Source organism: Asterias rubens, chromosome 21 (assembly GCF_902459465.1).
Source record: "Asterias rubens chromosome 21, eAstRub1.3, whole genome shotgun sequence".
Lineage (NCBI taxonomy): Eukaryota > Metazoa > Echinodermata > Asteroidea > Forcipulatida > Asteriidae > Asterias > Asterias rubens.
Genome location: NC_047082.1, coordinates 5014519 through 5030859, shown reverse-complemented (window position 1 = coordinate 5030859; position 16341 = coordinate 5014519). Strand labels below are relative to the sequence as shown.

General features: G+C 39.7%; 1 protein-coding gene across 1 annotated transcript; it reads right to left on the bottom strand.

Annotated features, from left to right (window-relative positions):
• Positions 1 to 2: 2 nt before the first annotated feature.
• LOC117304543 (annexin A13-like) lies at positions 3 to 15515 on the bottom strand. The gene is made up of 12 exons (XM_033789065.1): positions 15446 to 15515; positions 10691 to 10766; positions 9557 to 9651; positions 7604 to 7717; positions 6791 to 6847; positions 6227 to 6260; positions 5846 to 5925; positions 4897 to 4965; positions 4558 to 4656; positions 3546 to 3621; positions 2538 to 2650; positions 3 to 1367 (listed from the first exon to the last, which is right to left on the bottom strand). The coding sequence occupies exons 1-12, from the start codon at positions 15446 to 15448 to the stop codon at positions 1293 to 1295; spliced, it is 891 nt and encodes a 296-aa protein (XP_033644956.1). The 5' UTR covers positions 15449 to 15515; the 3' UTR covers positions 3 to 1292.
• Positions 15516 to 16341: the final 826 nt, after the last annotated feature.

The following is a 16341-nucleotide window of genomic DNA, read 5'->3' as shown; positions in this document are numbered from 1 at the left end:
CTTTTCAAAGGTTAAACTCTTCAATCATCAGTATAGATTCAAAGAAAACGATTGTAGAACTCTTACTTCCCGAGTTATGCATCATCGTGTGAATGATTATTGGTAACACTTTTGAGCAAAATGACTGCCATTTTGAAAATGAAAAGGCTACAAAACTTGATACAAAACGTCAGCACCTAAACTTTAGACTTCTCACTTTCCATATGTTGGCTATTTGGACGGTTGTGATGATTGTTAACCCTGGTCTCTATAACACAAAACAAACAGGCACGTCTGGTACCGAATAGTTACACATTGTACAGTATCATTTAATCTTTAAAATCTTACATTTGACAATTATTTCACATCAAAACACCAACAGAATAAGACAACAAATCTAAGAATATTGAAGATATTGATTTACGGTGAGGCACAATTAATCTCAGCAATTAAATCATATACAAACAATTGCTGCTTTCAAAGTGTTAACCAAGTGTTGTCATACTGCATGTACCATTTCCTAAAATCACGAGAAGTAGCTGCACCTATGGACTGCCTTAGGTCTACCCGATTTTGCAAAGAGTTAAGATTGATCTTAAATGTTTATCAATCTTAAAACTACTAATCAAACATGGTAATATTGACAACTCATCTTAAGATTAAAATCGAGCCTTGGGGTTGATTTCATAAAGAGTTCGGACTAGTATTATTTCGAGTTAGGAAGAGTTACTCTTCCTAACTTAGGACTTCCCTTAAGTTTAAAACATCTTCTAGGACGTAGTCCTAAGTTAGGACTAGTCTTATCTCGAGATAGAACGAATTACTCTTCCTAACTTAGGACTTCCCTTAAGTTTAAAACATCTTCTAGGACGTAGTCCTAAGTTAGGACTAGTCTTATCTCGAGATAGAACGAATTACTCTTCCCAACTTAGGACTTGCCTTAAGTTTGAAATATCTCCAAGGACATAGTCCTAAGTTAGGACTCTTATCTCGAGTTGGTACGAGTTACTCTTCCTAACTTAGGACTGGCCTGAAGTTTTGAATATCTGCTAGGACCATAGAGCTATATATATTGATTTATAGCTCTATGGCTAGAACATACTACTAAGTAAGGACTGGTCCTGACTCTTGGTGAAATCGAGCCAATGAAACATTATGTTGAGCCCCTTCGAAAGTGTATTTTTAAGTCAACTTCATAGTTTGATTTTCATGCGATTTATCACAATCAGTTGCTGTAATGGTTCAGTAAATGCTCGGTGGGTGTTTAAGCTGTTGCGAGGGTGACTAGAACATTGCGGAAGTCCCCTCCGCATTCACTGACAATGGCTTCTTGCCAGAGTCTTGCCGTACTTCAAGCCAAAAGCTGCCTTGATCGCCCGGAGATCAGTCTACAAAACAAAGTCAAATCAAAAGCATGTAAATTGTGTTCAAGTTAAGTAAGATTTGAATTTTTGCATAGTTGAAAATATGACTAAGAAGAGAGATTTTCGATAACACCATTTAAATCGAAACATTGAATAGTCGAAACCACCGGTTCTTCTCAGAACCTACACAACTCAACGAGAGATATCACATGATGTTACTGAAAACCTTTCTTAGTTGTGTTCAAGTTGATAATGTACAGCAATGATTTATCATCAAGTTCAGTATCAGAGCTTACTATGCTAAAAAATCATTGCCTATAATCCAAATAAATCTGAGGACTCCATTGAAGAAATTATACCCGAATTTTGGACAAGAAATACAACAACATCGGTGTCCAGGGGAAACGTGTCCGCCGGCGATTCTGTCCCACATAGGAAATGAACGTGGGCTGAAAGAGGAAGATTCAAAAGAGGGCGCTATAGGGGGAACAGCATCTCCGCATGGGACACAGTCTCCTGCCACACCGGCACCAGCTGCAGTGCCTTGCGACACCGGAATAATCTTACTACTAGGGGTGCGTTCGTTTAGCGTCCCTGGGTAGACCCCGGTGTGTGGCGGGGTTTTTTCCCAGTAAACCGTGGGTAATTATCTGCACACGTTCGTCCTGGAAAAAAAAAGCGCCACAAACCGGGGTCGACCCGGGGAAGCTAAACGAACGCACCCTATATTGCAAACATTGGGGTGTTAAAATTGACACCATTGGTGTTGTACCGTTGATAGCAACGAAAGAATCAAAATTTAGTCAGGCCTGTATGCTTCGTTTTTGAAAGGGCAAGGGTACAAAGGTATTTTCTTCTTAGTATAATTGGCACCCTCCAACGATAACATTAAAGTTTCTACGGGGGCTTTTCAAGGGCACAACGGCAATGACCAGGGGGCATGGAGGCAATCGCTTTCGTTGCCTCCATGAAGAAGCAGGCCTGATTCGTGTTATTTAAAAACCCTACGGTGTAAATTGTAATTCCGTTGTCGGTATCTATAATGTGACAATTCACCTATGTTAATTTTAACACCCCGTTTTTGCAGAGTGTTTGATAAAACGCTTTGTCTTATCTTAACGCACTGGCATCTAAGTGAGTTTGATTCCACATATTGTTGGAACAGTTGTTGTTGTTGTTGTTTGTGTTATTTACCTCTGAGCGTGACACAATAACTCGAATAAGATGGTCTTCGTCTGTGCCCAATCCCTTCATTGCTCTCATTAACTGATCAGCAAAAAACTCCATTGGGCGCGAAAAGAAACCAACTGAAAGAGAAATCAAGCCGTCAATTATAAAACCTTACTGGCTCTCATTAACTGATCAGCAAAAAACTCCATTGGGCGCGAAAGAAAAACCAACTGAAAGAGAAATCAAGCCGTCAATTATAAACTAATTAATGTCAGTATCTGATAACTCATTGTCTGATTCATAATAACACCAATACATGTAGCTCTCTGATAGAGTTGTTTATAATTTTCAAGGGATCTTTTGACAATTGCAATACATTTTATACGATTTTTTTAAATTGAAGAGCTGCAGCCGATTTCACGATACGCGTGGATTAATCCTATCTTGAGTTAGGACGAGTTACCCGTCCTAACTTAGGATGGGTTCAATGCGTCCTAACGTCTTCGGATACGGAACTGAACTCGGGTTAAGTCCTAAGATGAATCATAAGTTTGGTGAAATCGACGGCTGTTTATTGAAATAAACACCAATTTGGAATTCGCCGAAGTTTTCGCAAAGTTTTTAACTCGTCAAAAATCAGAACGGTTAATGATCACAACGCCTGGAACAAGATCAAAGCGCTTCACATGGAATCTAGAATAAAGCTAGACAGAAAAAGAAAAGAGGAAGGAGTTGAGAAATATTTTTAATGTCTGGGTTGAAGGGGAGAATGATCAGCTATGTTCCGTTCATGATTCTTTATTCGCGTCTAATGACGCACAATAGTAAAATACAATATACAATTAAAATATTAAAATAGAAAATAAAAGAAAATTTATAAACAGCACCCCATTAAAGCACCCCAAAATAAACAGGTGCACAGAAAACCAGAAAGTCATTGCACTCAATGTTTGCATTAGAACCCACCCATCGGCCTAACTAACAAACAATGCTAACAGATACAGGGAATATCATAAAAAGAGAGTTGTTTACCGATAGTCAAATACGCCTTCTCGAGGCTGCCAGTCATCTCGCTCTTTATTACATCCTCGATGGATTTACCTGTGGACTAGTAAGGAAAACAAGATGAATTAAAAATTAATTCACTAAACACTAGCTCTTCATCAAAAAACAACTGTTACTACTTACGAAGTGCACTAGATTCAAGGTGTGGTGTTTTCAGAATGTGTGTCTAACAGCACACAGTAACCAGAATGTTATATTTGGTTTGTTGTAATCCAGATGTATATCTAATTGCCAAGTAGAGTTTGTTCATTAGAAACCTGTCTTCTTTATCTCCCAAATGAAAGAAAATCACGTAATTAATACAAACTTGTTAATAAAAACCGTCAGCTGAGGATTGACAGCAGAGGTGTGCGGTGGGGGGGGGGGGCAGAGAGAGAGGTACAAGGAGATGAGAAGAAGGGCAACTTGATCTCAGGTGAAAATCTTATAATGATATAACGGGATAATTTGTCGTGCTTAAAAAAGTATTTGTGCGGTTGTTTAATTCAGAGGACAATACATATAAACGGAGGTTGTCTTGGAACAGATAAGAGTAAAAAAGACAATCCATATATTAGATATTCTAAAAATCGAGTTTTAGGTTTTTTTCGTGGTCAAATTTCATAGAGCTGCTTAACGGCCGATTTATGCTATATGTATATGCTAACCTTCTGTTCGCTCGCACAGATTCTTGTCCAGGAAGTATGTCATGCGTGCAGTTTATAGCAGTGTGGGCGTGACGCATGATGGGACTGAGCAGCGCCTTGCCTTAACAAATGAGCGTGCTTAATAGGTTTGCCCATCCCAGCGCCTTTGGTTAAGGCAAGGCGCTAGGGGCGAGCCAAACCTTCCGGTGAACGCGTAAGATTGCCGCCTAATTTTCTTGCTCGCCTGTGAAATACGCTTCAATACGCTTAAGCAAATTTTCCACTGCAGTTAGCACGGATATTTGCTGACCGCAGCGCTAAAAAAGTGGGCCAATGTCATAATACAAAGTTACCTCTTCAAAAGCTGAGAAGACTGCTCTGAGATGGACTGGACTTCTTGTAACAATAATGCGTTGAAACTCCGACTCGTCTGTTCCCATTCCTTGAGCAGCCTGTCATTATAAAATAGCACCGTTAATCGAGTGTGCGGGAATATAAGAAATAACTTACACAAAAACTACTACCAATTGATCGTATTTGACCGCTTGAGGGCGCTTTATTTCTAAGGCTAATTTCCAGAGCCGTATGTTGGGAGAGTTACGACAATTTGCGATAAGAAGCCATTTTGTTCCCCAATAAACGCAGCGGCGAACACGGGGTGTTTAAGTAAGTGTAAGATTAAGTTCTCTTACTTCCTCGAGTGCCTTAGCGTCTTCAGCAACCTTGCTATCATCAACATCGGGGCTCTCATCTCTTCCAGCCTACAGAGGAGAAACAGGAAATATTATGGATACATTTTGTACTGCCGTTTCATACACTGCACATACAACATTTTGCGTTGTCCTGACACTTATTTCAACTGATTGGAGTGTTTGTATAATTATCTTATGAAATCTGGGCTCAATTTCACAAAGCAATACGATTCATATGTAGATGTGTTGTCAGTGTTATCATAGTGATTTGTGTTATGCCATCAGGCCTACTCTTGGCAATAAGGAACGATTCACAGTTAAAGACACTGGACACTATTGGTAATTAGTCTTCTCACTTGGTGTATCTAAACATATGCATGAAATAACCAACCTGTGAAAATTTGAGCTCAATTGGTCATCGAAGTTACGAGACAATGGTGAAAGAAAAAACACCCTTGTCACACGAAGTTGTGTGATGGCAGATGCTAGATTTCGAGACCTCAAATTCTACTTTTGAGGTCTCGAAATCAAATTCGTGGAAAATTACTTCTCTCTCAAAAACTAAGTCACTTCAGAGGGAGGCGTTTGTCACAATGTTTTATACTATCAACCTCTCACCATTACTCGTTTACAAAGAAAGGTTTTATGCTAATAATTATTTTGAGTAATTACCAATAGTGTCCACTGCCTTTAAACCAGTACGATACCATACCAACCACCAACCACTGCCTTTAAAATCAATCTAAGGCAGTATGAGAATAAGCGTCTACATCTACGGCTACGGCTGTTGCTAAGGGTGTTGCTAAGGACGTAATACACATTCAACGCATGATGACGCGGAAATCTAGCCAGAGCCGCAGCTGTAGCCGCTAATTCAGACACGGTCTATGATCTTTGTGAAATCGTCCCCCATACAAGTAGATGATGCTTCCTTGCAATGTGTACCTACCGCGCATAGACCAATCAGAACCCTTTTGAAGTCACCACTGGTTTCACTTTCGAGCGCACCCTCCAAATCTTTGTCAAAACCTACATTGGAAACAACATGGAATATGAATGTGTCAAAAGTATAGATTGCTCACTCAGAATGATGCACATCGAAAACATTGTAAAATATGAATGTTGGAACATTAAAGGTAATTGGTCATTCAGATGCAATTTTAAAACAACATGGAACATGAATGTTTAAAAAGTATAGATTGCTTATTCAAAATGAGGCAAATCTATAAATAAAAAAATGCTTAAATATGAATATTGGAGCCTTGATGGTAATTGATCGTTCAGATGTTAGTGTAGGGTTTATTATTTCGAGTGTTGAAAGATAACTTACCGGCTTTGTAAGCTTTCTTGATGGCTTGAATTTGCTACACACACAAAAATCAAAATCAAGAATTATCCTCGGCTATCGTGTGGCACTTTATTTCCTTCATGTTATAAAACCAAAGGTTCCAAAAAATGTGAGAAATTAAAGGGACACGCTGCAGTGTTTATTCACAAAGAGAAAAGAAAACCACGTATTGGGTGAAGGCATATTTTGTGGATAATTTCTACATCTTTCCAACCATATTCATATTCGAATCCCACCTGAGTAACATGCCTGTGACATTTTTTTCACAGGACTCGGGTAAGTACTGAGTTAACAGTGCTAACACATCGGTGTATGTGTAAAACCAAAACCTGTTGTCCCTGGTCGCCCCACAGTTGTCTACGGTCGCCCGGTCAACGTTGGCTTTTACAATACGCGGTTACTTCTGGATCAGTTAAAGAGGGTTTGTTTTGGCCAAGGATTGTAGGCCTGATACGCATGCACGGTCATTGTGGAATTTTTTAGAACCGCTTACACGTTTGTGTCTTGACCAACAACAAAATGACTTTTAAAAAACATATTACCTACCGCATTTGATCGTGTGCACATGATCTCCACTAAGACAGACTCATCGGTACCAAGCCCCTAAACCAGCAACAAAAACAATACACGGTTAGAGAGTGAACAAGAATTAAAAACCGCGAATTCAATGTCACACAAGAACAATGAATAGTCTGCAGTTGGCGGTCTCTTTGATACAGTCGACAATGCTGAATTACAGTGCCCGGTCCGGTCCGACGTCTTTTCCAACGCTGTGCAGCAAACACTTCGAGCCGTCGTGCTTCGAGAATCCGGAATACACTACACATTTTGACATGAAGAGAACAGTTCTTTTCTAAAACATGACGCCATCCCAACAATTGTCCAGCTAGTAGGAAGTCGAAGAAGGTACCCGCGAAAGACGTGACGAACGTAAAGGAGCATTTGCCTGATGTGAAAAAAATCAGGTATTGTTTCAACTTTGAGGGCACGTTTTTAGCTTGCGCCAAGTGTCACTATCTTGTGTTGGCACAGCATGCGATTAATCGCGCCTCGATTGACGTCACGAACAGCGCCCTCTCGGGTCGGGCTTATTTCCAAATTTGTAAATAACATGGAAACTATTTTTTTTAAACCTTAGTTAATTGTTTATTTATATTCCACTCATCAAAACACATATTTTAGTGACAAAAGCTTTATTTTGACAAAATACCACTTCCAGGTGACTTTAAACTAATTTAAAAATTAACACTTTTTTAACCAGCACTCAAAACAAGACATGAAGGCTTTAGAAGTGTTGGCCAAATTAGGGCAATAGGAACTTATTCCACTTAGGCCTATTGTTTTGTAAACTAATGATACCTTCATGGCTTTCTTGAGACACCTTGCATCAAACACTCCTGGTAGATCCATCATTGCCAATATGGCGTCCTCGAAGTTACCTCCTAACTCACTCTTCAAATCTTTGACGAGGTCCTATAAGAATAATAAGAATTGTAAGTTGTAGAATCATGTTTAATAAATGTAGGCACATTAGGCTCGAAAAAAGGGTGATTGATTTAAAGGCACTGGGGTGGATTTCACAAAGGTAGTCCTAACTTGGGACTAGTCCTAGGCAATGCTAAGAGATAGGACTGGTCCTAAGTTAGGATGATCTACTGATTCTAACTTAGGACTGGTCCTATCTCTTAGCATTGCCTAGGACTAGTCCCAAGTTAGAACTACATTTGTGAAATCCACCCCTGGACACCTTTGGTAATATTGTAATAGATTAGTATTCTCACTTGATGTATCCCAACAATACATAAAACAACAAATCTGTGAAATTAATATGGATTTGGTCATCAAAGTTGCAAGAGAATTTTGTTTGCTTTCAGATGCCTGAAGTCTTTAGTTGTCTGAGTGAGAAATTACCTCTTTCTCAAAACTACGTTACTTCAGAGGGATTTGTTTCAAACAATGTTTTGTACTACAACAGTTATCTACTTCTCGTTACCAAGTAAGTTTTTGTGCTAACAACTATTTTGAGTAATTACCAAAAAGTGTCCAGTGCCTTTGTTAATTTTGCATCGAAAATAAAGAATGTTGTTTGGTTTTTACACCGAGTTCTGTGAAAAACATCAAAGGCAAATCACTCGGGTGGTATTCGAGCACAGAACCTTTGTATTGCTAGAGCAGTTCTTGAACCACTATACACAACGATTTAGTGAAGGCTAATCTTGCGTCGTTGCAGTAGCCGCTGCCAACACATGATTCGATTGCCTCTAGCCGGGCTGGCTGTAGTGCAAAGGTCTTGGGTTCAAATTCCATTCCTTGTTTTTTGTTTTTTTACACGGAACTCATGAAAGCACAATGAAGACGATTGTCGTGTATGTAATCAGTTATTGTAGCTAGTAAGTGTGAGCCCAGCAGAACACGACCACTTTCTGCAAACACACTCCAATAATTGTAAGAAACTTTTTAGGAAATGCGGTAAGCTGGTTTGTCCTTTTAAACACCTTTAGCATTTGGACTTGTTACCAAGTTTGCAAAGTGTGAGACTCGAGTTGGTATGCTTTGTATAATTCTTTTGAACGATGAAACACGGTTAAGTATTGTTGGGTACCGGTGTGTGGCAGGGGATTCTGTATAAAGGACAAATTTTCCGGTGTCGCGGTCTCAGATTTCCGGCGTGCTAAAAGCTCCGGATTACCAACAACGGCAGTATTACGTTACTTCATACACCTGCGCACAGCAGGCGAAAGTTGTCGATTTTATTGCCGGGCTGAGTCAACTGTTTTGCTCGAGCTCGTAGCTGTCATGGCGGCGTCCACACGTAAATTGACTGGAACGAGTGGAGCGTCTACGGCAGTAGTGTGAAAAAAAGAGGTAGCACATAATGTAGTGTTTGAGGAGCGGAAATTATACAAGGAAGGTTATTCTGAAAGCCAGAAAAGGGTTTGGGGCTGCCAGGCGATAAAGCACTCGTACGATAACAACAACAAAGATGTTGGAGATCGAAGCGGCAGCTGAGCGCAGGCGACTCATGCCCGCAACGACAGGATGGTGCGTCATCCCAGCAAGCTTGGCACGCCAGACATCTGAGACCGTGACTACTGTGTGCCGAAATGCCCGGTGACTTCACCCGGAACTTTTAGCACGCCGGACATCTGAGACCGTGATACCGGCCCTTGCTTGTAGTATATTTGACATGTTTAAACCATAGAGCAAACTACCGTGCCGTAGAGGATGCAGTGTTTGTGATATCTTAAGAAGATCTTTGGAGCAGAGACTGTTGTGAACAGCACTCAACGTGACTTATTTTAGCATACCTACCCTGCCAAATGAAGCTTTGTACTGAACCAACAGCTTCTGTCTTTGTGCATTGCTCCTGTTGCCCAAAATGTCCACTATCGCCTTCTCGTCAGTTCCTTGATTATAAAACAGCCACATAAAAGAGCAAATTATAAGAGGCAAGGCAGAATCAGAGAGTGACGACACTCTTTCCTAAGTTTTCTAAACCTCAGCTTGAGCTTTGGCTCCAGGCCAAAGCCGTTATGGCATGAGATCGTGTCCCCCATACGGCGAACTGTGTATAAACTTCTTCTAATAGCGCCCTCTTTTGATTCATCCTCCTACAGCCAACGTTAATTTCCCATGAGGGGGCGAGAATCTCTGGCGGACAGATATCCCTGTGAGACACCGTAACCAAAGGAGAGCATGTTTTATATTATAACACATCTTACAAATATTCTGCCTTTTCATTGGTTTAGAGCGCTTCACATGATATGTCCTAGTTTTACTAGACGGCGGCCGTGTAATAGTGCATCGTTTGCCATGTTATAGTGCATCGTTTGCCGTGTGATAGTCCGACGACTATGCCACGGCGTGCAGTACCCAGACGGTTTTTTTACCCACCTCGAACCCAATTGGTTGTGCATCTGTGTATCTGAAAGGCGTGTACGAACGTTACGTGTACGATTATGATAAATAGTCTGTTGGGGTGTAATAAAACAAATACTGACTACTTTAACTCGTGCTATGGTTAAAACTATGACTCCCTCGGTGAGCCCAGGACCACTCCATTTCCCCCCGGCTGCGCCTTGGAAAAATAGAACGCTCCGGGGATCACTTCGGGATTCGTAGTTTTAACCATAGCATTCGAAGCAGTCAATATTTGTATACTATCAACAGCTCTCCATGGCGTGATGTTGCCAGTGTTTTCCCGCCTTTTCTAATCAAACCGCATGTTTTATAAGACAATAGAATTATTACAATTCTGCAGCATGTGCTGACAATGTGCCTCGTTTGAAGGTTTTAACCGACTAGTAATATCGGGTAATGAGCAATGTAAAACAAACAAATGCTCACACTATTGTGACGGCATGTGATTTATAGTTTGCCACACCTTCGTGTCACGTGGTACCAGTACGTCGAGGACTGCACCCAGTCACTGTAGTGTATACTCACCCAATCCCTTCATTGCCTTCCGCAGGATCTGACAGTCACTGTCTGCATCGAAACCTCCATAGTCGGTGACGGTGGCCTGTAGCAAAGTCAAGAGAGTTTACTTATAGTTCGGTTTTTTTTCTTTAAATAACACAGTCATACTATAATTATGACCACATTACCCCGGCCCGGGGGCAATATTTGTATCTGTAGCCACTATTGAATAATTTTTTAATGGGATTTTTTTTTCTAGTAAGATCGGTTCAAAAAAAGAGAATCTTTAAACAAAATCAGAAACATTTTTTAGAGTTGGCAATTCTATACCTATACTCATCGAAACGTCGAGTTGAAACCAACGGTTCTTACCACTCAACTCATTTTGAGGTAGTCATTACATGGTGTTACCGCAAACCTTCCAATATAATTCTATACTACAGAAAACAAATCCGCAGCCCGGTGTACATTTCTGGCGGTTGAAACCCAAAACTGTATCGATCAATGACCAGTGACCAACCAATGTATTCGCAAGGAACTGCATTCTCAAGGAACTGCACTGGCTCTAAATTCAAATTTAAAATCCTCTTGATCGACTGGAAATCCATCAACTCCTAGGCTTCATCTTAACTTTCTAGGTTGATATCATTTTATTACCGAGACAGTGACTTTGATCAATGGGAGACTATCCAACTCAAGGTGGCAGCAGACTTACCAGGTAAATTGACGTTGTTGACGTAGTTTTGAGCATGCGCACATTGCCCAAGAACAATGGTTTTTACCTGGTAAGTCTGCTGCCACCTAGCGCCCAAAAGTTCCCCATCCCCGATCCTCTCACTTGAATAACTGTTAAAACTATTTGTTGGCCGAAGAGCCTTATATTAATACCGCCTTCCCTACAACATCCGGGCATCTATTTCAACTTCTACTTTCGAGAACATTGCTCAAACCAGAACTGTACAGATTCTTAGTGTTCCATCTTCACAGTGCCCTTTAGCACCTAAGGATTTGTGCGCTATTAAAAGAACCCGTTCTTGGAGTTTTTGAAAAATAATCCCTTTGAGTAATACCAAGGCAGTTTCCCAAGACAGTTCGTGATGTAATTCACAAACATTTTGTGACTTCCCTTACAGCCATTATACACTTTCGGTACAGACAAACAGCAAAGTTCACAGATTTACAAATATTTTACAGGGTTTACAAAAGGTAATGGTGAAAGACTTCTCTTGGAATATTATTCCATGAAATGCTTTACTTTTTGAGAAAACATTAAAACAATATCAATTTCGATAGCGAGAATTACGGATCTTTTTTAAACACATGTCATGACACGGCGAAACGCGCGGAAACAAGAGTGGGTTTTCCCGTTATTTTCTCCCGACTCCGATGACCGATTGAGCCTAAATTTTTACAGGTTTGTTATTTTATATATATGTTGCGGTACACGAAGTTTGGGACTTGGACAATACTGTTTACCGAAAGTGTATAATGGCTTTAATAACCCCGGAGTATGATTGTCAAAGACAAGTAGTCTCACCTTGCCCAACATATCTGTGAACATTAATTTTTTGGACTCAATTAGTTATTGAAGTTGTCAGATAATACTGAAAGAACAATACCAATGGTGCACTAATTTATGTGCTTTCAGATGCATAAAAACAGTCTTCAGGCCCGGAGTCTCTTAATATTTGAGTGAAAAATTACCTCGTTCTCAAAAACTACATTACTTCACAGTGAGCTGTTTCTCACAATATTTTATAATCGACAGCTCTCGTCGCCCATTCCATGTTAGTTTTTATGCTAACATCTATCTTGAGTAATTACTAAAAGTGTCCAGTGCCTTTAAAGGTAAATATGTATCGGGAATCATATTAAACAACAATATCACGTTTTCAGTAATACCATGTAATGATAATATCTAAATGAGTTTGGGTGGTTCTGAACAGAACCGTTGGTTTCAACAATCAACATTGTCCATCAATCATCTGAAGTAGTATTGCATTTTGATAAAATGGTTTTATTTGTACTTTCTGTATCCGATTAATCAGATTAAAGCGACCATTCCACACAATTTCCTTGTCTCGATAGAGGCATCGTTATCGCTTATGTACACAAATTGGTAACCGTTCTCATTTGATGTTGCAAAACCCTTTATATATAATTATTTTGTGTTTTCTTCGAATTCTCGTTTATGTATTATTTGTTAGGGGGAGCTTTCAACCATCATTATTTCAAACTAGTTTGAATGTAAATCTGTGGACACTGTGTTTACAGAAATACACAACTGAAATTGGGCCGTGATTACAACTGGTTTTAATAAAGTCCGACGGCTTTAGTTCGTCTAAGTTTCGACGAATAAGCTGCCGGACAATATTGGCAGTCGGAGTTCGGATTATTAGCATTTTAATGGAGATCAAGTTATATATCATTATAGCACCCAAACCCAGTTGGAACTCAGTTAATCTGTTAATTCAGACAACAACCAAGTTTACTTCCAACACATTTAGTATTTAGATTTACCGAGAAAAGAGGTGATCCAAATGTGTTGCTTAGGTCCATGAATGGTGTGCATAGTTCAATTGGCCCATTGTTGTTTCCCCATAGCATTGTGCAAACCACTTCAATGCTTAGCTACAGGGGGAACCATTATTCATGGCCCGATCCAATTTTAATAAATTTTGATAAAGTATCATCTTAAATAAATAAGTCTTAACCCCATCCTTTTTTCAATTTCATTTCAAGTAAAGTTCGTTTAAAGTTCACGCTTCGTTTTTGAAAGGGCAAGGGCACCAAGGCATTTTGTCCTCGGTAAAGGGCACCATAAAGAAATTGTAAATTTATACTGGAGCATTTCAAGGGCACCAAGGGGGTCGCAATAATTACCGACAACACACGACCCCTCACGACAACTCACGACAACAATTTTTAAATGCACTTTAACAGATCATTTGAACATAAGTCAACCGTGTAATATATGCACAAGAGTCATATGCACCCAAATCACTTTCAAGCTGTTGAAAAAATTGTATTACTAATTGTAAAAAAGTGTTTTTTACCCCCAACTTAGTAACGAACGGAAATATCCGCCATGTTGTCTTTCGACGTACTTGGACGATTCCATTACACCGCAGGGGTGATAGAATATACAAGATGATTATTTACCATTTTATGTGCCTCTCAATCCCATGGAGTTAAACAAATATTATATTTAAAACCTCCCCTTTTCACTTCGAATTCCAGAGTGGCGGCTTAGCTACTAACAAGAAAGAAAAAAAGAGCAGCTAAAACCAAAAAGAAAAAATCAGCCCTCAGAAATTACCCCCTGCCCCCGCGGTGTAATAGAATCGTCCAAGTACGTCGAAATACAACAAGGCGAATATTTCCGTTCGTTACTAAATTCGGGGTAAAAACACTTTTTTTACAGTTAAAAATACAATTTGACCAGAGGCAATGACCAGAGGGCATGGAGACAATCGCCTTTGTGCCTTCGTGAAGTATCAGGCCTGCACCACTTTACATTATTTTCAACTGTTGTGCCCTGACGTTACCATAAGTACACACTGTCTTTAAGTTTGCAACACCCAGGATGGTCCCAACTCCAAATTAGAATCGTCTATTAGTTAATTCATAACAATCAGCAAACATGCCAACGGAATGATCCACTTGTCTTAAAATAGCATGCATTGTCTTCTCATGTAAACGAAAAGAAATAAACTTAAAGGCACTTGACACCTTTGGTAATTGTTAAAGACCACTCTTCTCATCAGTTGGTGTATCTCAACATGTGCATAAAATAACAAACCTGTGAAAATTTGAACTCAATTGGTCGTCGAACCTGCAAGAGAATAATGGAAGAAAAGACCCTTGTCGCACAAGTGGGTGGGCTTTCAGATGCCTTGAATTCGAGACCCCAGCTGAGGTATCTAATTCACTTCATATATTTTAGTGAGAAATCACTTCTTTCTCAAAAACTACGTTACTTCAGAGGGAGCCGTTACTCACAATGTTGTATACCATCAACAGCTCTCCATTACTCGTTACCAAGTAAGTTGTCATGCTAATAGTTATTTTGAGTAATTTCCAATAGTGTCCAGGGCCTTTAATGCTATATGTGTCTAGTCTGTGAATGCCGTACCTTGCCCCGGACCCAACTAATTACCCACTGATTATTTTGAAGAAAGGTTGCGATGGTGTAAAGATTATAAGAGAAAAAACAAGGCTCAGAACGCACACTCCTCATCCTCAAACATTTTCCGGGGTCCATTTTACACGATGCTGTATAAAGTCCCTTTCACACGAGATCAATTGAGCAAAGATCCCTTGTTAAGTTGTAGCATGGTTGTAAAAAAATTATGCCTCGTGTGAAAGGACAAACACAATGTTACTCTCCAAGGTTTCTTGTAAAATCTTGTCTAACTTTACTACATTTTACAACCATGCTAAAACAAAGCGAGGGACCCATGTTAAATTGCTGTCGTATGAAAAGCGAGTTTGTCTCCATGGATTTTTCTCGACATAACCCGTTACGGAGTCAGTTCTGTTATCCACAATTAAGAACACCAGTGCAGAGTCGGAGGCACTCGTCGGAGAGGTGGCTCGTGGGGGCCAGCGGCGCTCCGTCCCCCACGAGCGTTACACTCGTCGGAGAGGTGGAACCCGTTACGGAGTCAGTTCTGTTATCCACAATGAAGAACACCAACATGCTATGTTCACAACACCCAAGAAATAAACAAGATTTTTTTTTAGAACAAGTATAAAAGATGAACAATGTTAGCAACTTACCATTTTGACTTGATGAACAGATTCACAGTAGGTTAAAGATCGTACTATTAATAACCTTGCTTCAGTTAGAGTGGCAAGCTACGATGGAAGAACATGAGCATGCACTCACCCAGTCAAGATTGACCTTTGCCCTTTCGTTGCATTACGTCATCATCCATGGTTCATAATGGACCCACCCTTGAGTCACAGCACACTGCTGATTCTAAAATGTGATTTCCGTAAAGTAGTTGGCTCATAGGTTTATTTTAATCTCCCGGCCCTGTGGTTACCGGGGGAACGTCATCGGTAAGCGAATGGAGAATGGTTAGCCGTGAAATTATTAAAATGATTTAGCTTTGAACCTACATTCAATCATCGTGCAATGATTGAATACAAAACTTCAAATGGTCCAACTGTGCTATAAAAAGGCACGGATCGACAATTGCACTTTAAGATTAAACTAATTCAAAGTAATAATGTGTCAGGTGACCTTGCCTTTAAAAACGTGTAATATTGCACAAAGTTAATAAGTTGTTCCGATTATGTTTGTCTAAATCAAATCGAATTTAGTAAACAGCATTTTAGTATTGACTTTATTCACAAATCTCACTTCACTTCAATTTAGATGCACATTTAAATGCACTGTACATCTTGGTAGTTGTCAAAGACCAGTGTTCTCACTTGGTGTATCCCATTATAAGCATAAAATAACAAGCCTGCGAAAATTTGGGCTCAATTGGTCATCGAAGTTGCGAGAAAATGATGATAAAAAAAACACCCTTGTTGGACGAATTTGTGTGCTTTCAGATAGGAATAAAAGACTTCTATAGCTAGAACTAGAAGTATTTTAATATTTTAGTGAGAAATTACCTCTTTCTCAAAAACTACGTTACTTCAGAGGGAGTCGTTTCCCACAA

Bases quoted from the DNA above. Each gene is read 5' to 3' on its own strand.
- LOC117304543 (XM_033789065.1), bottom strand. The intron at 4,966-5,845 runs GTAGGTACACAT...TCTCCTCTGTAG, and splicing joins TTCTGATTGGTCTATGCGCG to GCTGGAAGAGATGAGAGCCC. The intron at 3,622-4,557 runs GTAACTTTGTAT...TTTCCTTACTAG, and splicing joins TCTTCTCAGCTTTTGAAGAG to TCCACAGGTAAATCCATCGA.